The sequence below is a fragment of the Lathamus discolor genome, chromosome 4 (genome assembly GCF_037157495.1).
Source record: "Lathamus discolor isolate bLatDis1 chromosome 4, bLatDis1.hap1, whole genome shotgun sequence".
Classification (NCBI taxonomy): domain Eukaryota; kingdom Metazoa; phylum Chordata; class Aves; order Psittaciformes; family Psittacidae; genus Lathamus; species Lathamus discolor.
Genome location: NC_088887.1, coordinates 112,348,492 through 112,371,068, shown reverse-complemented (window position 1 = coordinate 112,371,068; position 22,577 = coordinate 112,348,492). Strand labels below are relative to the sequence as shown.

At 38.5% G+C, this 22,577-nt stretch overlaps 1 protein-coding gene across 4 annotated transcripts in view; it reads left to right on the top strand.

Moving 5' to 3' along the window:
• The window catches only part of GRIA4 (glutamate ionotropic receptor AMPA type subunit 4), a 225,514-nt gene that overhangs the window by 55,957 nt on the left and 146,980 nt on the right, over positions 1 to 22,577 (top strand). For all 4 annotated transcript variants that reach the window (XM_065678675.1, XM_065678678.1, XM_065678676.1 and 1 more), the window contains exon 3: positions 18,991 to 19,230. In XM_065678675.1, coding sequence (XP_065534747.1) covers positions 18,991 to 19,230 — 240 coding nt within the window. The remainder of the gene's footprint in view (positions 1 to 18,990; positions 19,231 to 22,577) is intronic.

Below are 22,577 nucleotides of genomic sequence, written 5' to 3'. Positions count from 1 at the left end.
CAGGTAATATCTGGAGGGGGTCCAGGTATTACCTGCAGTGTGAACGACTAGTCAGGCAGTACCATGGGATGCACAGAGAGGTTGTGCAGTCTCTGTCGTTGGAGGTTTTGTTTTCAAGCTGTGACTGGATGAGGCCCTGAGCAGCCTTGTCTGGCCTCAGAGGTGACCCAGCTATGAGCACGAGATTGGACCAGAGACCTTCTGAGATCCCTCCCACCCTGAATCATGCTTTCATCCTGTTCTGACCCTCCAGCCGGGTCACTTGAAATCTCTGTTTCTTTTTTTCTGAATTTTGATCTCAATTAAACTCAGGGATATAAAGTAGCATGGCGAGGGAATCCTGTGGGGTTGTGCTGAGTTTGTCAGCACGGAGATCAGAGCATTATGGCAAGGAACGTGATGCTGAAGGAGACTTCTTTAAGCCTCCAGTGCAGTCCTTGCTGTTCTCACAGGCTATCAGCTGGCACGCTATCCCTCTTTTCTTCAGTCTAGAGGAAAGGAGACAAGCAAATCAGGCAGCTAATTTCTTGAAATTATCTCTTTGTAGTATTGTACATAGAGAAAGAATTAACCAGAAAAGCATGGATGTGAAGTAGATAACCCAGACATTGAAAATCGAGAAAGCACAAGATGTACATTAATAGGCCTGGATTTTTTGTTGCTTCTCAAAGTGATTTCAGTGAGACACACATTAAACCTAGTAAAGCATGGAAGGAAGTAAAATGACTCTACCTAAACTGTATTTGATCTCTTGCAAAAGAGCAGTTGGTGCATCTCTTTCTTTTCTGAGCAGTGTAGATACAGAAACATAACTATAGTGGCCACAAAAACAGGCCAGGAAGGAGACTGTAGAGAGAGTCAGGTTTTAAAAAGACAAGTTTTTTCTGTGCTTCTATGTATTATTTCTTTTTCACAGCAACTCTTCAAATTCAGATCAAGCTGTGAAAATTATTTGATTCTGTAGCTGTACTAACATCTACGTTCCTTTGTTTACCCATCAACAAAACAAATTCATCAGGCTAAGGGTAGTCAGTTTGATTCTGCATAGCTGTGTAGGGCTGAAAAATATATTATTCTGTATATTGCTCTTGACTGAGTTTAGCTATATGATGTCAACATTTTGTTTAAACCTTTCATTGCTTTAAAAGGCATGGTCAGTATTTATTAAAAGTTGAAGAATGATTATTTACAGGAGTTGATTTTGGCCAGTAATTGCATGTTTGTATAATAAAATCATTGTGGTACCTAATTACTAATGAGTTTTTTTGTATGTTGGCAATGAAAAGATCATAAAACATATTCAAGACAAGTATAATGTGACTTTTTAAAAAAATACATGTTGTGGTGCCAGAAATAAATGTTTTATTGGTGGACTTTTAATAAATATGATAGTATATATGCATTTAAAAAAAATGTGTTGCAGTCCATAGTCAGGAAATATTACCATTTCTATTATTTTTTTTTTTTTCCTGAAACAGAGCATGAAGTAGACAAGATAGTCTCAGAGAGAAGGGAGGAACGTGCTTTATAACAACTGGTTTGTAGGTCTTGCTGGAATCATTAAAACTCTGGAAAACTGTTTTTAATATTTTATATCTAATTTTATAATGAAAAATAAATGATTTAACATAATTTTCTTAAAAACTCTACTTACACCAGTATATCTTTCTCCAGTATGCCTATAAGCAATGCCAATATTATCCTTAGGCAGTTTGATCCTGCAGAGCACTGCAAAGAAAAGCAACATGTGCAGAGTCATTTCTGCACTTCAGTGTTTCATGTGATTGATTTGGTTTGGGTGCACATTACCATAGTTACATTTCATTCACCAGCTCTTCAGCAGCTGCTGGTTATTTTTTGTCATTTTGTCATTTTTGTATGTAGCAAGACTTTCTGGGAATTATGAACAAATATGTGCTAATTAAGACAATAAAATAGTTTAAAGATACACAAATGTTAATAGGATTTGAACTAAGAGGTAGCTTGACGCCACTGCTGTAACTAACAGGCCACCTAAAAATTATTAGCATCAGGCCCAGGGGACCAATAGTAAAGTACAGCTGCCTTTTTTAGTACAGTACCAGAGCCAGTGGCCCCTAGACCCTGGTCTTTACTCCAGTCATCACAGCTGTGAACTGTGCTGAAGTAATTTTGCTTATTCCAGCAAAGGCCAGCATAGGAGCTACTAAACTTATGTAATGCTAAGGTGATATATACAATATGTATTTATATATAATATTTATTTGTAAAGCAGTTTTTACAGCAAATTAAGTATATCACACATTTGCATCAAATGGTTAAATGTTAAATTAATTTCCAGTGGTCTCTTTTTTAGACTAAGATTAATATTTAAAAGAACACGGAGTATATTACTCACTTTATTGATCAAACAGTTCAGCAAAGTGAAGGACTCTGCTTTGGTCAGCCCTAAAATCCAAAAACCCCCAAGGGTTTCATTTGAGAAAGTTACTTTTGAACAGCAAAAGAAGTTATATAAGTTGACAGCTATTTTAAATCTCCTGTGATAACCATGATGAAGAAAAATATTTTGTAAAGGCATATTCTTTTTAACAGTCTGCCTCTTTCCCCCCCAGACCCTGCAGTACACCCTGCTTGGCCCATTCACAGAGATAACAGGGTGCAGCCAAACAATCTCAGCTCCGTTATCTGTCTTCTTTTCTAAAACCATCACCAGCATATTTCCCAGCTCTGTAGAAATCCCAATTATAGATAGTCCGTTTCAAAGTGCCTAATGGATGAAGCCCCATTCCTCCCAAAGATATGAGAGAACAAAATGAGAGAGCTTTTGCTCCTGTTTTAAATTGGTGAAGTTGTGGAAATACTTAAGACGGTGCCTGAAAACCTTGCATAGAAGAAACCAGATTAGCTGAAAACTCAGGAAGAAGCAGATAACTGAAACTGCTGTTGCTGCTTTCTTTTTGTTAGATAGTTTCCAGAAATCATGATTGCTGTGCTCAGAAGGTAAATTTTTCGGAGAAACAAAGAAAACTCATTGCATGTAGAAAGATGTGAAGTGGTGCATAATACTGAGTATTAACAGCAGGTTTAGACTTTGACCAGCAATGCCCTCTCACTTAAGTGGTTCTGAATGCATTTTGCCATCTTTTTGTTACACTTTACAGATTGTTGTTCTCATTTATAAGCTCACAGTCTGACAATGTTGTAGGGAAGAGAGATGGAAACAGCATTTTGTATTGTTGTGCCAGGACACCTGCATCACAGTGCACCTAAGAAGAATGGACAGCTAGTTTTTGAGGTGCAGTTTGATTTTGGCAGGTTTATGATTTTAAGCCAGTAGGTTCTGTACTGCAGTCTTTTTGTGTATTGGAAAATACCTTGAAAGAGAACCCATGACTGCAGAAAGAGTCTGGCATTACTGTAGTCACAGATGTAATAATGTAATTTAGTGACATCGGCTGATTTTAGTGCAAGTTAGCAATTTTGATCTTAAAGAGTATGAGATATCCTAAGCAGTTTCTGCCTATTGAAAAGTTGTGTTGTGTTTCAGCATGGCTTCTTCAGTCAAGGGGAGGTAGGTGATGCCAAGCATTCAAAACCTTCACCTACATTCTACAGGCTGCTTTTAGTCTGGTAGCCTTTATGAGCTTCAGTTTTGGATAAAGGCATCTTGTATATGATTTTTTACAAATACAGAGTTACAAAAGAGATGTTCATTCATGACAGAACTTACAGTGTAATTGTTTTCTGTGAAGCATTGTTCTGTGAGTGGTAGCAGTGCTTTCTGAGACAACATAAATATTTTCCTCTCATCAGCCGTTAGGCTTTCAGACAATAGCACATTCATTTCTATAATGTATCTCCTGGCCCAGAATTGAAATTAATTAATCTCTCCTTGTTAAACTGAACATGGAGAGGTATATAAGTAAGAGAAATATGTTAGCCACAGTAACAAAGTTATGTATTTTTACTTGGCTTATCTTCCTTTTAAAAAAATCTAAGCTGGCATATATCCCATTTAATAGTAGAGATTTGTGTTTAGAATAAGCAGTTGTTCAGTTTACTAGAATAAAAGAATTTGTGATCAACAAAGAGAAAACATGCACACATATCATTACAATATATACGCAGACGTATTTATGGGTGTACTAAACTTCTTCAGTCTTGTTTTAGCTGAAAAAAAAAAACATTTAGACTGCATATTCCATTCATGCATTTGACACTGAAACCTGCCTTTCATGTCAAGCAGTTAGAGTTTGAAGTCATTAAACACAGGGGCATGGCCAGAAGCCATCTTGCACTCAGATCTGATGAGGCTACTCTTCCATTTAGAAGGTGAATGGCTTTCACTTTAGATAACCTTGGTCAAATTACTCATTTATATGTAATTTTTTGGAAAAGTAATTCTGTTTTCTCATAATTTTAATTATTATGAGACCCAAAGCTATTTAGAAATGTCTTTTATGCATTTAAAAAAAAAAAAAAAGGCAGAAAGATCAGTTTTTCAGAGAGAGAAGAAACAGCCTGGTGATGAAAAAGGGAAGACAGTGGAAGATGTATTTCAGTAACCCATACCAAGCATTTGATTGATTTTAAAACAACCCAGCTGAATTGTGGTCAGTTCCTACTGGCATAACTGTGGGAGTCTAAGAAGAAACTCTCTCTCAAAATGAATAGAGAAGAAACTGCAAGGCACACAAGGGAGAAAAAGGAGGGGGAGGAAGAAGAGAGGTAGCTCAGGGTATCTTAAGGTTTGACCTTTGTCCCTCCACAGAAAATAATTCCCTAGCATCATTTGGACATGACATGTCCCATAGTAAGCAGAATCTACGTCTGAAATATCCTTCAGCTATGATCACTGCATTATTGGGAAAACAGGCAAGCTACAAGATGCTGAAAAACTTCAGTGCAGTGAGATGATCAAAACAACAGGAACTACAGACCAGTCAGTCTCACCTCTGTGCCTGGCAAAATCTTGGAGCACATTCTCCTGGAAGGCATGCCAAGGCACATGAAAAACAACAAGGTGCTTGGTGACCGCCAGCATGGCTGCACTAAGGGGAAATCCTGCCTGACCAATTTGGTGGCCTTCTATGATGGGTCTACAGAATTGATGGACAAGGGTAGAGCAGTTGACGTCACCTACCTGGACTTGTGCAAATCGTTCCACACTGTCCCACACGACATCCTTGTCTCTAAATTGGAGAGACATCAATTTGATGGATGGACCACTCGGTGGATAAAGAACTGGCTGGATGGCTGCATGCAAAGAGTTGTGGTCAATGGCTCAGTGTCCAGCTGGAGACCAGTAGCGAGTGGTGTCCCTCAGGGATCGGTGCTGGGACCGGTCTTGTTTAACATCTTCATCACTGACATGGACAGTGGGATTGAGTGCGCCCTCTGCAAGTTTGCCGATGACACCAAGCTGTGTGGTCCGGTTGATACACTTGAGGGAAGGGATGCCATCCTGAGGGACCTTGACACGCTTGTAAAGTGGGCTGATGCCATCCTTATGAAGTTTAACCATGCCAAGTGCAAGGTCCTACACCTGGGTTGGAGCAATGCCAGACACAGCTACAGATTGGGCAGAGAAGAGATTCAGAGCAGCCCTGAGGAGAAGGAGTTGGGGGTGCTGGTCGATGAGAAAATGAACATGAGCCGGCTTCAGTGTGCACTCGCAGCCCAGAAAGCCAACCGTATCCTGGGCTGCATCAAAAGGAGCGTGACCAGCAGGTCGAAGGAGGTGATCCTGCCCCTCTACTCTGCTCTTGTGAGACCTCACCTGGAGTATTGTGTGCAGTTCTGGTGTCCTCAACATGAAAAGGACATGGAACTGTTGGAACAAGTCCAGAGGAGGGCCACGAGGATGATCAGGGGACTGGAGCACCTCCTGTATAAAGATAGGCTGGGAAAGTTGGGGCTGTTCAGCCTGGAGAAGAGAAGGCAGCATGGAGACCTCATGGCAGCCTTCCGGTATCTGAAGGGGAGCCTACAGTGATGATGGGGAGGGACTCTTCATTAGGGGCTGTAGTGACAGGACAAGTGGTAACGGGTTAAAACTTAAACAGGGGAAGTTTAGATTGGATATAAGGAAGAAATTCTTTACTGTGAGGGTGGTGAGGCACTGGAATGGGTTGCCCAGGGAAGCTGTGAATGCTCCATCCCTGGTGGTGTTCAAGGTCAGGTTGAACAGAGCCTTGGATGGCATGGTTTAGTGTGAGGTGTCCCTGGCCATGGCAGGGGGGTTGGAACTAGGTGATCTTAAGCTGCTTTCCAACCCTAACTATTCTATGATAAAGGAACAAGTAAAAGTATTGGCAACACAATCTGCAATGGCAGTGTGAGATCTCTTAAGTAATCATAATTCCCAGATATATACAGTTACCCAAACAGGCTAAGACCCAAATTTCTGGGAATAGCAGGAGAGAAAATATCTTTCTTTTGTGAAGTTAAGAGTAGCAATGCCTAGGAAGTTTAAAGGAGGGCTGAAGTATGATGTACAGAATGATAAAAGAAATCTCAGAGTTTTCTTGCTGCAGGCCAGTGATGGATAAGAAAGGCATCTATAATCATCTTAGTAATTCTTTGAAAATTTACTCATTACTTAAACTAAGTTAAGAACTGTTAGAATCTTTGGTTTTCAGACTGGAAAAGTCAGAAATGCTAAGTGGCATGTCTACAGATAGTAGAAATTAAAATGGAAGCTAATTTGTCAACTCTTTGCCTTTCACTTAGATTTTGTCTTGTCTCTCCAGGTACCATTTGCCATTTCATTAGATTAAGGCTAGGAAAAACAGGGAAAACCATAAGATAACACGATTTATGGGGTAATTCTAGGCTGTCAGAAGCACCTGACTGTTCTGGGAAAGCCATCATTACCAATGGTGACATGTAAGAGGAAGCAGCCCAACCAACCAAGAAGTACATATGAATGTACATGACAAAATAAATTTCCCATTATTTTTTTTAATTTATTTACTCACCAGAACACACTTGCACTAACATATAAGAAAAATCAGTGGAGGCATGAAAATCTCTTATCCACTATAAATAAAATGATAGTTGTTAAATGTGAGAAGACTAAGAACAAATGACTTCATGTATCTTGATCCCTGAGATGGTGGCTCAGAAGATACCCCTTGACTGGGAAGTTGCTTCAGCAGAGTCTTGTGCACTTTGTCAGCAACTGCTGTTCTGCCAATGTACAGTCACAGACTGCAGACGGCAGCAGCAGAATTTTTCTTCTGGATCTTGTGAGGAGTTCTTTCCCTCTGACTAAGTTGTATGTAATCGCATCATGTGATACCATGTTCCATTTATCTGACAGTAATAGTAGTTTCAAATTCTGCTTCATACCATCAAAGAGAAGGAAGTAAAGGAAAGGATGAATGACATATTACATCAGAAGTACTCAGAATCTCTTCTTATGGAAGTCCCAACTGTGAGCAAAAAATGACTGAAAAGGGTTTGATTTTTTTTTCAAGTTAGGGTGTATATAATTAAATAATAGCTTTTATGAACCCATGGAAACTTCAGAAAACCAGGTAAGATTTTCATCACATATATCCTCTTAACATTGCTTTCAAAAATTAAAAACCGTGTTTCGTGGCTCTTCTAAAGGTACTTAGATCCGAGACAGACCAAGGCAGCAATGTTGTATATTAATTATATTATTTAATCAACATAGTGGTGAATGTCCGTTTATCTTACTGAGGCCAAAAGAAATCCATGGTTTAATTCATTCTAAATGGTAAACAGCAAAGTAGAAAGAATTAAGATTATGTCCTTGTGCAATAGAATGAATCATAGTAAGCTGTGATTTATGTTGGTAATGAGGGGACTCTTGATGGTCCAAACTCTGTTAATGAGGGAAGAAAGTAGTAAAAATCCCAGCTTCTCTTCTGCCAACATTCAAAAGCCTGAACTAGACAGAGCATGTCACATTTCAGTGGACAGCATGAATTGGCTGGAAAATTGTGGTGGAAGAGTTAAGAAATAGGGAAACAGACTCACCAATGAAAGAAAAATAGAGTTCCAGCAATGGATTATGTGGCATCAATCCCCTCAGTACAGGCTTGAATTCTAAAAATAAAACTACAAAACAGACACACACACCTCCCCCCCCCCCAAAAAAAAAAAAATCACCATTTAAGTTTGAATGACAACTGCCTAAAGAACCTTCATCTTCATTCAGTTAATTTCCATCAATGACAGTTTTGCTGGCAGGAGTACTGCAAAACTAACATTTCCCCAAAATGAAGAAAAAAATTATTGTTGCCATTTTTTTTCTGAAAACTACAAATAGTCCTTCTTTTGCGTAAGAAAATTTGTAATTATGTAGCTATGTATAAAAAGCTATTTTTATGTAATCAACTGCACATTTTATAAGATACCCTTCCATTTAAAATTGTACTGATCTTTTTTCAGTTCTTCTGGAAAGAAAAATGGCTGTTTAAATGTGCTTATTTTCTCCCTTTTCAAGATAGAAAGAAAAAAGAAAGCTAACGTTGTAGAGAAGTGGGCCATCAAAGGATTACTTCTTAAAACAAAATTCAGACTTCTCTTTGTTCTGTTTCAAGAAAATGGGATAAAGAGGCAGGTTTTATAAAATCTTACATTTCGGGGGCAAAAAACAAGCTGCAAAGAAACTTACTTTCTCTACAAAGGAATGTTTGGATGAGGTTCAAATTTGGATTGAAAGAAATATCTCACAAGGAAATGAATCAATCCAAGAACAGAAAAAAATATTTAAACAGAGAAGCAAAAAATGTTTAATCACACAGGCAATGTAGATGAGTTATAAAGCATGATTTCTCTAGATATTCATCTAGCAAGCATAAGTGTTCTTTTAGCTGGCAAACTGAGGAGGTGATACGATTTTTCAAAAAGATCTCTAACTACCACATCAGTATCTGAGTTGAAATGTTAACTTCAATTAAGCAAATGGGAGTTTTACCATTGATTCAGTAAACCATTTTTTTACTATAGTCTAGTCGAATTTCCATGCAATCTGTTACACTGCTCTATGCCATCTATCCTGATAGAAGAAGGGAAAAAAAGGGGGGAGGGGTGGGGAGAAAGAAAAAATTGTAGACATTTTGTCCTTGAGAAGACCTGGTAGCTTCACATTTAACTTATTTTAAAACTTTTATGTTTTTGAAAAGCTTGGCAGTCTCGTGGTGCTGATATTTTTATCAGTTTTTTAAAAAAGACAATAAATAACTTCTGTACCAATGTGGATTCTCATTCATATGACTATGAAAGGTAAATGCTGCGTGTGGATTCTATATGGGAGAGTGTTCAAATAGAAAGTTTTGGCAGAGTTAGTGAAATGCACGTGTATGTGCATTGCCACACAGCTATAAATACCGGATCCATGGAGTGCACAGGACTGGAGGACAAAGGCACAAAGACTAGATAATTTATTGCAGAGAGAGCTGTAAAGTACTTGTAAAAATGAGAAAAGATTTGTTAGCATTCAGCAAATGTGAAATTCATGAGGCAAATTCTATCAAAGAGTAGCCAAGGCACAGTGGAAAGAGAAATTTTACAAATAAACCCAGCGGAAAATGTTTTCTTGTTGTGTAAAAATGTTCTGTTGGATTTAAATTATTCAGAATTATATATTAATGAAAGTAAAATACTTCAGTGGTGCTGAAATTTTCAGATGGAGAGTACTTAAATATGAAAGTAGTTTTTCTTGTAGAAATTTATGAAAGGCCAGGCTACTTTGTGTTCTCCATCAAGAAATCAGAATTGTCATCACTTTTCAGGAAAACAGAAATACCTAGCCTGTATCTGAGAAATACTTACTGCTGCTGTCTGGGAGGGATATGTGTCCCTTGTATGAGAAGAGCCTCAGAAAAGGACAGCTCCAGATCATGTTGAATCTAAGGATGGCAGGGAATTAAAACCGAGATACATTTCCTAAAGTGAGACTTTTAAAGCAATTTATAAATGTAGCTGTCTAAATGTAGGTGCCAAGTTTTTCGCAGTTGCACAGTCTCTTTTTACAGCTAAGGAGAGGTACCTCTAGTGGATGAATCAGTACACTTAATTTTTCACCCATCTTAAGCTGTGATGCTCCATTTTCTGAACCTATCTTTTCCTGGTTTAGAGTCAGGCCAAAAAAAAAAAGAAATCTAAACCCCCAACTTTCAAGTGGTAAGGATCAGGTGATACAGTACTCTCCAGTCTCCCTGCATGCACATGTACACACACTTGTGTGAAAGATCACAAGTACTTTTGGGGGTTTGTGAAGGGCAAGGGTTGCTCCATATGAAGCATGGAGAATCGCTCAGTAGTTGGATCTACAAGTCAGTCTTGTCTGGTTTCTGTGGCCCTCTTCTTTCCGTTATTTTGGGTATCTCTCAGGATAACCTTCTAAAGTTAATGTTCTGTAACTTAGTGATCTGGTATAAGACATTGCACACAAAATACTATATTGCAGTGTTCAAACTGATTTTAAAAGAAGAAAATACTGTGCATGTTAATTAAGCAAATTCAATTCTATTTTCCATTCAATAGGCAAGAAATGCACTATCACTTCCTGCTATTGTTTCAGGAATTGACTTTGAGCAGAAATAGTCTTTTAGAGACAATTCACAAAAATTGTTTCTGGAAACTTAATTATTAATTAAAAAATGTAACAAGTGTGTATCTTGCTTTGCAATATGTTCTCACATCTGCAGTTGCACAAACAAAACTGCATTTCCCAAATTGCCATTCCATCTAGCACATTAAACCAAGGTTTTCATTGTTCCTAAGAGAGTATTTTTAAATGAGCTGGCAAGTCAGTGCTAGAAGTAACCCATTTCTGTGGGTTACACATAAAAGGCAAACTTCAATTTTCTGCACCTCAAGTTTGATGGATCCATCTGTTGATCTCCAGAAAAATACTCCTGCACACTCTTTAAAACGTGCTTAACTTCATGCATCCAGCTAAGTACACTGACCTTTAGTGCAAGTGCTTACGTATTTTTAGGGTTCTGGAATGTACTATAGAATTACAAGATAAAGTTCCACTAAGTGTAATGTTTATCATAGAATCATAGAATAGTTAGGGTTGGAAAGGACCTCAAGATCATCTAGTTCCAACCCCCCTGACATGGGCAGGGACACCTCACACTAAACCATGTCATCCAAGTCTCTGTCCAACCTGGCCTTGAACACTTCAGGGATGGAGCACTCACAACCTCCCTGGGCAACCCATTCCAGTGCCTCACCACCCTAACAGGAAAGAATTTCCTCCGTATATCCAATCTAAACTGCCCCTGTTTAAGTTTTAACCCGTTACCCCTTGTCCTGTCACTACAGTCCCTGATGAAGAGTCCCTCCCCATCATCACTGTAGGCTCCCCTTCAGATACTGGAAGGCTGCTATGAGGTCTCCACGCAGCCTTCTCTTCTCCAGGCTGAACAGCCCCAACTTCCTCAGCCTATCTTCATACGGGAGGTGCTCCAGTCCCCTGATCATCCTTGTGGCCCTCCTCTGGACTTGTTCCAGCAGTTCCATGTCCTTTTTCTGTTGAGGACACCAGAACTGCACACAATACTCCAGGTGAGGTCTCACAAGAGCAGAGTAGAGGGGCAGGATCGCATCTTTCGACCTGCTGGTCACGCTCCTTTTGATACATGTTGGAGTATGACTTGGAAGCCACACCAAAGGCAGCTGGACCATTGTGCTAGGAGACTGACCTTCCTGTCCAGTGCTTATAGTCCAAAATAGACCAGAGAGTTGAAATGTCGAGAACTGGGACATGGGAATGTGAGTACGAATTTAGTCTGAGATTCAGTGCCAAACATGCCACATTTCTCACAGTGTGGTAGAAGTTTGAGAGAAATAAACATTTGAGGGGATAATGTTTGTGATTAATTTTATTTTTTTTTTCACCAGGAAAATCTTAATTTAGTCTCTTTTTGTTCACCTCCATCATTAATGCTGTATTAAATTGCATATGAATGGACTGAATTTAGGTAATGTAATGATGCGGTATTATTTCTGGTTATAATGATTTAGGTATGATGCATGTCAAAGTGTGATGCATGCCTCTTGAATGCAGGGGAAGATAATTCTTTTGCTTGAAGAATTCTGTGATCAAAAGGCAAAGGTGGATGATGATTTAGAAGGTACAGGGTCTATAAATAGAAAATTAATAGGGTTGTGATGCATGCTTGTTTCATTAGGCACGAAAAAATCTAACCATATAATATGTAAGAAACTACTTGTTTCCTTTTTCCCCCTTTTGGGACAGCAATATTTAAAAATATCCTTCTGTATTCAAGACAATTCTTAAGATGGTAGTAAACTGGTCCTAATACATCTATAATGTTCTTCATCTACACACTTTATGTAACACTGTTTTCTCTCTTATAATCCTATCTGTCATCTTATATCAGTGATTTAATTTGTGAAGATACCTAATTAAGTTGATCTCAGTGCTGGGATTTTTTCTTAATGCAACAGCATAATTTAGTATGAAATCAGCAGTCTCAAACACAACCCAGAGGAAGAGTGTATTTGTATCAAATTTGTACTGGATTTGGGTGCAAGATAGTTGAAAAATTACATGGGAATGAATTTACGTCACTTCTCTTGTAATTCTAGAACCCTAAATGGCCTTGTGTCCTCTTCCAGGAGGTGAAGGCTAGTGGAGTGATCAGGAAGAGATGGACCAGGCAGCACAGAGGAGAAAAGGAGTGTTAGGATGTTCTTGCAAAATGAACAGAAACATGTTTTAGTATTTTAACAGCAAACTCTCATCTAAGAGCTCTTTTAGAAATATTGCTTTATCTCATCTCCAGTGTTGGAGCTTTCAAGCATATAAGTTGATAAATCGTTTGACCTTGGGAGGAAGGTCCTTACTTAGATTAAAATGATTCTCCCTCTGTGCTTCATATCACTTGTAGAGTTTGCATCTCCAAATGGCTAAGCTGTTCTTTGGGTTCGATTTTTAGGTTCTTTAGATTTGTTTCTTAGGTTTTAGGAGTTCTTTAGGTTGAGAAAATTTGCCCAGTACTTTTAAATCAGTGCTGGCAAATGCAGGTGCACAGCAGCTGAACAAAATAGAGAGTATGTGACTGTAATCCATGAGCACGTGGTCCACTCACAGCATTGCAGGCACACCTCAAATGAAAGCCTTAATGTACTATTATGGTAGCAAGGAAATGTGACTCATAAATGTTTCTGAAATTTATTGCTGTCTGGAGTTTACCAGGTGCATTGGCTTTCGAAGGACAGGTTTTGGTTTGGAGGGAGCTACAAGGGTAGCTTCTATGAGAAGATGCTAGGGGCAACCACCATGTCATACAGAGCCATTTTGCAGCCAGATCCAAAACAAACCCACTGTTGGCCAAAGCTGAGCCCATCCTTGATGCTGTGGGGCCTGTGATAACATGTTTAAGAAAGGGTGTAAAACACTGCATAGGACCAGTGAGAGAGAAGTGTGAGAAAATGTGGGAGAAAAAACCTGCAGACATCAAGGATGAAGGATGGGGTAGAGGTGCTGCAGGTGCTGGAGCAGAGATTTCCCTGCAGCTTGTGGGGAAGATAGTGGTGACACAGGTTATTCCCTTGCAGCACATGGAGGACCCCATGCTGCACCAGGTAGATGTGCCCTTAAAAGAAGCTGCAGCCTGTGGAGAGCCCACACCAGAGCAGGCTTCTGGCAGGATCTGTGACCCATGGAGAGAAGCCCATGCAGGAGCAGGTTTTCTGGCAGTAACTGTGGCCCCTGGGGGACCTGTGCTGGAGCAGCCTTTTTCTGAAGGACTGTACCCTAGACAGATTACCTGTGTTGTAGCAGTTCTTGCAGATCTGTAGCACATGGGAAGAACCCTTGTTGGAGCAGTTTTTGAAGGACTGTATGCCATAGGGGAGCCCCACACCAGATTAGGGGAACAGGATGAGAAAGGAATGTCAGAGACAAGTTGTTACTGGACTGACCACAATCTGCACTCCCTGTCCTGATCTCCAAAGCACAGGAGGAAATTAAGAGAGAGCAATGAAAGAGTCCTCATATCTGGAAAACTTCCATCATGCAAACTGCTCCGAGTCTTTCAGTTTTGGTGCTGCTACGGTTTGTGAGTTTTTGGCAGGTCAGTGATTCTGTCAGTGTATCTGTAACAGACAGCTGTGCCAGGGCTTCCCATGTAGGAGCCTAAACCCAGGGAAAAGCTTTTTTAAGTGCTCATTCCAGCGCTTGTGTCCTGGAAGACTCGGAGGCTGTTGAGTCATGGATCTGAAGCAAGATCTACCATGTTACCTCTGTGTTAGACTGTGGGTCTTCCAGATTCCTACCTATATGTATAGGTACCATATAGGCTGCTGAGCAAAACTAGTGCTGTTGTTTGCTTATCAGACTTCATTGTTGTTTTTTTTTTTCCTCTGAAGAAACTATTAAACTTTTAGGTGTGACTAAATAATAAAACAAGACCAATATGTAATATGTGTGCAGCTGTATATATATGTATATATATATATATATACATACACATTTCTTACAAACTTTCACTTGACCTTCTCTATGTAATTCCCATGGTTATGATTACATGTATTTGGACTCTGACTTCCTGTGTACTATTTAGAGAATTTAAACTAAATGAGTATAACTTCTGGAAATCAATGAATAAGAAGTTGGGGTTTGATTTTTTGCTTTTCTTTTAAAACAAATTTTTGTTTAAAGTGTGAGACCTGTCTTCAGACAGTAACAGGGACTTCGCAAAGTCTTTCTTTCACAAAGAAGGAAGACTGGATGTGGCTTGACTGTATGTCTCAGTAAACCCTGCAGTGTACAATTTTTGCCCTTTTGGCATTATGATTTCTTTTTTTAACAGAAGGTCCCATGAGTCACCTATTCTTTTAAAGTGGCAGTATTATCACATAGTTCAAGCTTCTAAAATAGAAGATACCTAGTTCATATTACATCTACTGCAATAACTTTCTCTTGACTATGTAAGTTGCATTGCAACATCTTCTCTGGAGTCTGACCTCTGCATTCATCCTATCTTTGGTGGCATTGCAAATCTTGCAGGAGAAAATCACATGTGTAATACCGGCATTAAGTTATCAGCTATGAAGAGATGTCTCGTTTAGAGATGAACTATTATTCAGTGTATTTCAAAGTATACTCATGAAAGTGTATTTGTCACTGCTTTATATTTATGGGGAAAAAAAATCTCAAACAAAATTTTCTTAGAATTCTAATGTGAGACAGTGTTTTACCTAGCATAATTTAGTCCATTTATAATAAGTAAAATGCCTTTAGAATTGCAAAAGAAATAGATAGAGAATTGGGAAATCCAGGTAGTCATGTTTTCCTGGAGGCATTTTCATGAGAACAGTAGTGAGTCAGAATGCAAATCCTCATGGATTTGCTGATTTTTGTGGTCGCTGCTGATTACTGTAAAATTGATTCAGGAGTGTTGCAGCGTTTCTGCATATGCTTAAGCCTAATCTCCATAGTGTCACAGGTGCTTTTCCTCTCTGTGGATATTGTACTGAGTAAGAAAAAAAATTCATAACCTTCATCTTAGCATGTTTTTCTTATCAAGGAGCAAAGGACACTATTCAATAACTTCCCAGTCTTGTTCTCGACTACAGTAGCGCAAGTTTTCTTTGCTTGATTATTTCAGACCTTTAATGATAGTCAGATAAAGTTTTATTGTATTTTGATCTAGTCTGTAGCAAAGGTAGTTTGCTTTGAAAATGTGAAGAATTATTATTATGTTATTTTTAGTTAAAAATATTTTAGGGTCATATCATATAATTTAATGAAATTTAAAGCTTGACTTGTTTCTCTGTCTCTTTTTTTTTTTTTTTTCCCCTTTTCTATCCTGAGAATGAATTTGAGCTTTAACTCTACGAAGTGTACAATCTCTGTATGGACCGCATGTTACGTAAAGTGCCGTTTGGCCATTTAAAGCTGCAAAAATTTAAGGCAATGCAGGTCCTTAACAAGGATTTTCTCTAAACAGAAAACACATGAAGTAACTACCACTTATGTACACAAGGTTTACATTCAACTATTTCAGTTGGCAGAGTTAACTGGACTGTGTTTTAAAATAGAGGAGGCCTGCCATTTCCTCATAGAAACACTTGTAAAACACTGAGAAATCCCTTTGTAGGGGAAAGTAATACGCAGGATGTGACTCCAGAACTGAATGAATAATTATACAAGAAATGTATAAGAAACAAGTGTTTTAAAAGGGTTGTTAGTAAGAAAGATTGTGTTGAAGAAATCAGGAGGTATAGAAGACATTTCCTGCAGAAATAAGAGCCTAAGTTAGGGCTGCCAATGAAAACTGAAACTTGAAAAGGACATGGAAACAACAGTAGAAGGTCATTTACATCTTTAAATACAAAGGCAGGAAATAGGAAAATAATTGAAGCTGTTGTATATTGGTGATGGAACAGAAAACCAGGAAAATCTGGTTAGTGACATAAAACTAATAGATACTTCACATTGATTTTCACTCAAGGAGGATGTTGACCTTAAAAGAGGTGTGATGTCTAACGGGAACAGCAAAATCGCCTCTTTCTTCTGTGGTTCTTAAAGAATTGTTTTACTGAAGGGCAGATGAAGTAACACGTGCTTCTTAGTAGAGCTGTTAAATGAGTTATGATACTTGTAATCAGTGAATAGGAAAAATAGTACTTACTTTTAAAGGGGGTCATAAATCCTGGCAACAATGGACCTAGCAGCTTAACATCTATAGACTATAAAGTTATAGAACAGATTTAGATGGAAAAAAGACTTAAAATATGGCTATACACAGAAAATGGCATAAAATGCAACCAGAATTTATTAAGGTAGACGGTATGGGATTAATCCATATCTTTGAGTTGCCAAGAGAATGAAGTAAAACTGACATTCTCCTAAGTGATTTATGAAAATAGAGACAAATAGGAGAGTTAAAAAGCAGGCATGAAACTAAGAGAAAGGTGCAACAAATGCTAGTAGAAGAGGAGGTACCAGGCTGGAGAAGCATAGCTTCAGGAGGAAGATACTAAGAAGAGACTGATTTTATAGTAGACACAGAAATAAAAAGTCTGGGTACCCCAATAGAATTTGCTGGTGAGGCAGACACGAACGTCAGTACAAGTTTAGAACAGGCTAAGAATGTAACTGTGGAAGTAAATAATTTTGAGGAGTACAGTAATAAATGTGACAATGAAAAATTAATAATAGTGACTAATAAAAATATTATGCTATAAGCATAAACTCATCATTTGGAAATGGGACAGAAGTAAGAAGGAACAGAATTTTTATCCTGAAATGACTGTCAGCCATCACAGACATGAAGATTTAGAAAAATGAAATGTGATGTTAGGATATGTCAGCCGAAGTATTTTACAGTAGAGATGGGGGAATAATATAAAAAAAAATCAGAAAGCATTCAACTGAAATTCTAAACATGTTGGTCATCTTTGTTTAAGAAATATGAGATAAAACTGGAAAAGCATAAAACAAAACTTTTTAGGGTTGTTAGTGGAATGGCAAACCAGTCATTTGATGGGTTTGGAGAATGTATGCTGTGTGGTCCAGCAAAGAAAACACTAAGAGGACTTGTAAGAGCTGTGTATCAACATATTGAATGGGGACTTACATGAAGAAATAAAGCTTTCTAAAAAGCTTTACTTATATATAATCTGGCTATGAAAATCCTTAGGTTGGGATTGTAATAGTGGGGCAACACATAAAATCATAGAACTACCCTCAAGCCACTTACTCCAGTTCTGCCATCAGATCTGAAGTCTGGGGAGAAAAATGCAGAGTTTGTATTTTTTGCTCTCTATGCAGTAAATGCAATATTGAGAAATTAAAGCTGAACTGATTTGAGTCAGCCTGTTTGCTAAATGTGTATGGTACCCTAACTGCAGTGCTCTCACAGGATGACTGTGAACTCCAGGCTAGAAGAGAGGAGGGCATCTAAAGGATGTGCCTTAGGTTTTCACATCTTCAGGCTGCATGAACGGGTTGCAAGGAAAGAGATTGTGGAACATGAAAGCACAGTAAATACATAGGAGAAAATGGATACAATGATCCCATAATTGGCTGCTCCTTTCTCCATTTTCTGTGATTCTGGGATTGGTAACACTCAATAGTCACTCAATTTCTAATAAGTTGTATTGTACTTGAAAAAAAGTCAGGATGTGTGTTCATTGAGCCCTTTGTGAGTTCCTAGAGAGGTAGTATTTTCTCAAGAAAATACCCTTATGTCTGCTTTTATGTGTATAGATCAGTAAAGCCCTTATCCGGTCTGTTGAAATCAATAAAGGTCTTTATGTCTTAAATGAGTCCAAGAACAAATCAAAACTCAGACTATGAATTCAGGTCATTGTTTTCTGGTTTTGCGGTTGACACAGAGTAGAAATAAAAGGTTTTGGGCAAAAGTCTGGTCATGTTGACTTACTGTGTTTCCCTTCAACTGATCTCTTAAAGTCAAGGAGGTTATTCATGAAGTAGGATTTTACTCCATGTCCGTAGTAGACTTCTAATGCAACGCGAGAACTCCCTGCTTAAATGGGAGTAAGGGTTCTACACTGTTGCAATTTAAAATGTCTACATTTATTTTACATTTATTTTACATTTATTTTATTTTACATTTATTTACATTACGAGGTTGGTAACATTTTTGTGATAATTGAAAATTTCAAAATGTGAACACTTTTCATCTTAAGATAATGGAAATGGAAATTATCAACACCTGATAATGTCCAGAGCTACAGTTAAAACAGCGTATGTTGAATTTTCAGTCATGTGCAAAAGTACATGTTATTTATTTTATATTTTCTTTTAGAGTAAAAACATTATTGATAATGACTGGGATCCAAAAGTGACAAAGTGTTATTCGGCTATTTACTGGTTTCCAGAATGAAACGTGAAAAGTGAAGTTAACTGTACAGGCAGAAGTTAAAATCTTCAAATTAAAAGTTTGGGGATATTGGAATGCCTAAGTACAGATTTTGTCACAAGATGAACTTCATGGTTTTGTTTTGTTTTTCTTTCAGTTTGCTCCCAGTATTCTAGAGGAGTTTTTGCCATTTTTGGACTATATGATAAGAGATCAGTACACACCTTGACCTCATTCTGCAGCGCCTTGCACATCTCCCTCATCACACCAAGTTTCCCCACAGAGGGTGAGAGTCAGTTCGTGCTGCAGCTGCGGCCATCTCTGCGGGGAGCCCTCCTGAGCTTGCTGGATCATTATGAATGGAACCGTTTTGTCTTCCTGTACGACACAGATCGAGGTGAGTTGTGACCCAGATTTCTTACATTTTTAGTTCAAATGACATTTGCAAGAACTGTGCATTATCATATCATATTGAGAGCTTGGGGAGCCAAATTATAAAGGACCTTTGAGGTGACATACCTCTGACTGAATAGCTGTGTGGTTGAAGCAAGAATTCCTTCGTCTGCAAAAATTGGATATTGGATGCACATAATATGTAATCAGCCAGCTCTGAAGCCTGTGCTTTAAGCATAGAATACTAAAACATTTAAACTAATGTTAGTGAAACAAAGACACAGATCAATAAGCAGAATTTTGCAGGTCTGTTCATTCTTCAACTCACTTCATAAGTGACAGCAGTACAAAGAAGTTGAGAGGACCAGTGTCTCCTCTGCACTGATGTAAGCTGAGGTGCAAGCTAGCCCCTTAGGGTTTCCATGCTTTAAAAGGTCAAGGCAGACTGAGGATGGCTCTCTTTGAGGCTGTGGCAGAGAAGTGGAGGGAAGAGGCAATACCTGCCAGGCAAGGGGTATCCATGGGGCAGCAGAGGGAGGGAATGCTGCAGTAGTAGCCCATCTTCTGCTCTTTTCATCTGGAGTTGATCTCTGTGATGGACTACACTTTTATAAAATATATCGCACGTTACACAAAAGGCTTCACTTTCTATCCACATTCTCCATTCCACATCCCAGAGCATCTCAGAACCTTTTAAGTGATCAAAAACCGCAAGTGCATCACTGCACCTTCCCACTCAGTGCTGAATTGAGAAGTAAAATCTGCTGTTCTCTACGTTGTGTTCATTCTGATGGCAAAGCCCTTTGCCTTTGTTTATGGAGTAGGATTGAGCCAACATGGCTCAGCTTCTGTGAAAAAGGCAAGATTTTTATGTTGATGGCTTGCTTTCAGGGGGAACCAAGTGGTAAAGCTGTAGTCAAACAATTATTTTACTACAGCTGGTTCAGTATAACTCCCCATGTGGACAGTCTATTCTGGAATTAAAGTGGCTTTATTCCAGTATAATTACTCTGCACTAGAAATAAAGAAGTATACTGACTTAACTAGATCTGTTTAATTATTTGATTATGGCTATAGAAGTCAATTTTCTCATCTATAGAAACTCTAAATTTTAGTGAATTTTTAGCTTGATATACTGCCTAAATTCCTGTATTTAAATCAAAGTGAGTAATGGAATGAAAATCAATGGCTTGTATTGTTCCATAATTTTGTTTGGGTTTTTATATATATATTTTATATATATATATATGTTTATGTTTGCTGAACCTACAAAGGAAGTTCTGAGAAGCATTATAGATTGTGTTAGATAACTGGAAAGAGAAAAAAAACAGCAAATTTAAAAGTATTCCTCCTCAAGACGTAGGTGTGGGTAATGAAAACAAGCACATAATTACAGATGTGGTCCTATGAGTTCAACAAATTGTTAAGAGAAGAAATGCACAACCTGCAGTCACTTTTCTCATCTAAATTCACATGCTTAATTAGATTGAGATAACATTTTTAAGTATGCAGTATCACACCAAGGGCAGTTTCAGGACGTCAGCTGTAACAGTGTGGTTAAGGAATGACTCTTATGGCACTGAACTCAGCAACTTTGAACTCACCAGTATAACTTTGATAAAGAGATGTCATTTGCCAGCTTGGATGCAGGGGGTGCTACATTGGATAGTCTCTCAGATTCTAAATAGGTCTTCTGACCGAGTTTAATGCAGGAGAAAGTAAGATTCAATGTATCTTTAGGTATTAAGATGACTCTAAACATACATCATTGCTGAATAATTTTCACTACCATTACACAACAGTTTTTTTTAATGTGGAGCTGACATAAGAAAAGAGTAAGTATCCTGTCTTAGTGTAACCAGAAAAAGGAAAAAAATACCATTAATGTTGAGTGATAGGGTCTCTCAATGAAGCCAGGACTTAACTTTTTCCAGATTTTTGCCAGAGATCCTTCATTTACATACCAGATATTTCTATGTCCCTCAGAGCACCCCCATACGACCAAAGTGAAGGAAGGGGAACCACTATAATCTTTTAGTTTTGTTACTGGGCCTGCAAGTTGTTCCTGCAGCTAAACCAGGAAGCTATAAATAAGCTCTTATGGGAGAAGGTAAGCAAGAAGTGTAAATTCCAGCCAGACACAGTAGCTGTTTGTGAAGGCAGCATTTAGCAGCTATCATTATTGTAAAAGGCAGAAGTCCTTGGCAGAAGGCGGTATGACAGAATAAACTTAGGCAAACCTTCAGCAGCAGTGGTGACATGCCGTGGTGGGCAAATACATGTTGTTTCCAGAACTGCTTTCCCAGCCTTTCCATCCTACTTGTTTCTCAGTTCTGTAGCATGCGGCTTGGTTGTTGCTCACTCTTAAGAGATCAACAATTAAACCATACTATTAAGGTAGGTTTCTCAGCTTATCAGTTCACCCCTTTAACAGACTCTCAGCTCTCTGGAGAACCCCAGTCTCTTTGCTACTGGAGGTATCTATGTTAATGTTTTAGTTCAGGTTAGAAATGCACTTTTGTCACACCTCTCCAAGACATTCCCACATACCACACTTGGGTTTACACCATGGAGTAGTCTTGGAACTCACAAACTCTTATGGGGTGGTGGCTTCAGCTGTTATGTTGTATCTCACTTCCTGGTGTTCTGCCAAACTCGCAGTCTGGAAAATCACTGTCTTGTGACAGGATGAAGATCCTAGAAAGAATGACAGAGATGCAGAATGAATTGGATCTAGCAGGGGAAATTATAGCAAAGGAGAACAAGTTTTGGAAAATACATTAGACCTAAGAGAAAATGAAGGAAAATTCAGCTTGTTATTTAACAGGGAAAGTGAGTGAGTAAAGAGTGACACAGAAAACTAAAGCCTCGAGGGTCCTTTTGTTCCAATACATTCTTCTTTCTCTTACCCTCCTTCCATAAAAAGGTTTAATTATGACCTGGTGCTTAATACAATTAATATTGACAGCAAAGTGCCAGGAATACAGACAGGATAGGGAAAAAGCAGTCTGAAAGGCACTTACTGAGTTACACAAAGCATAGTGGGAAAGGGCTAAAATGAAAACCATGACTCCTTGAGATATCCAGAAGAAAGGGAAGTCCAGCAAGGGTGAAGTACTCAGTTAATGTTTGATGTCACCTCTAATGGGAATGAAGTGAAACAATCAGACTAAAAGAACGTTTAGTTTCTGTATGTTGTTTCATGGTGATTGAGAGTTATTTCTTCTAAAAAGAGGCATACACTCAAGTGGAGCTGTGCATCTACAAATCCATGGGTTTTTTGACCTACCGCAGGTATACCTATTTTGCTACATGACAACAGTGTTTTTGGGCACCAGAAAGCAAAAGTTG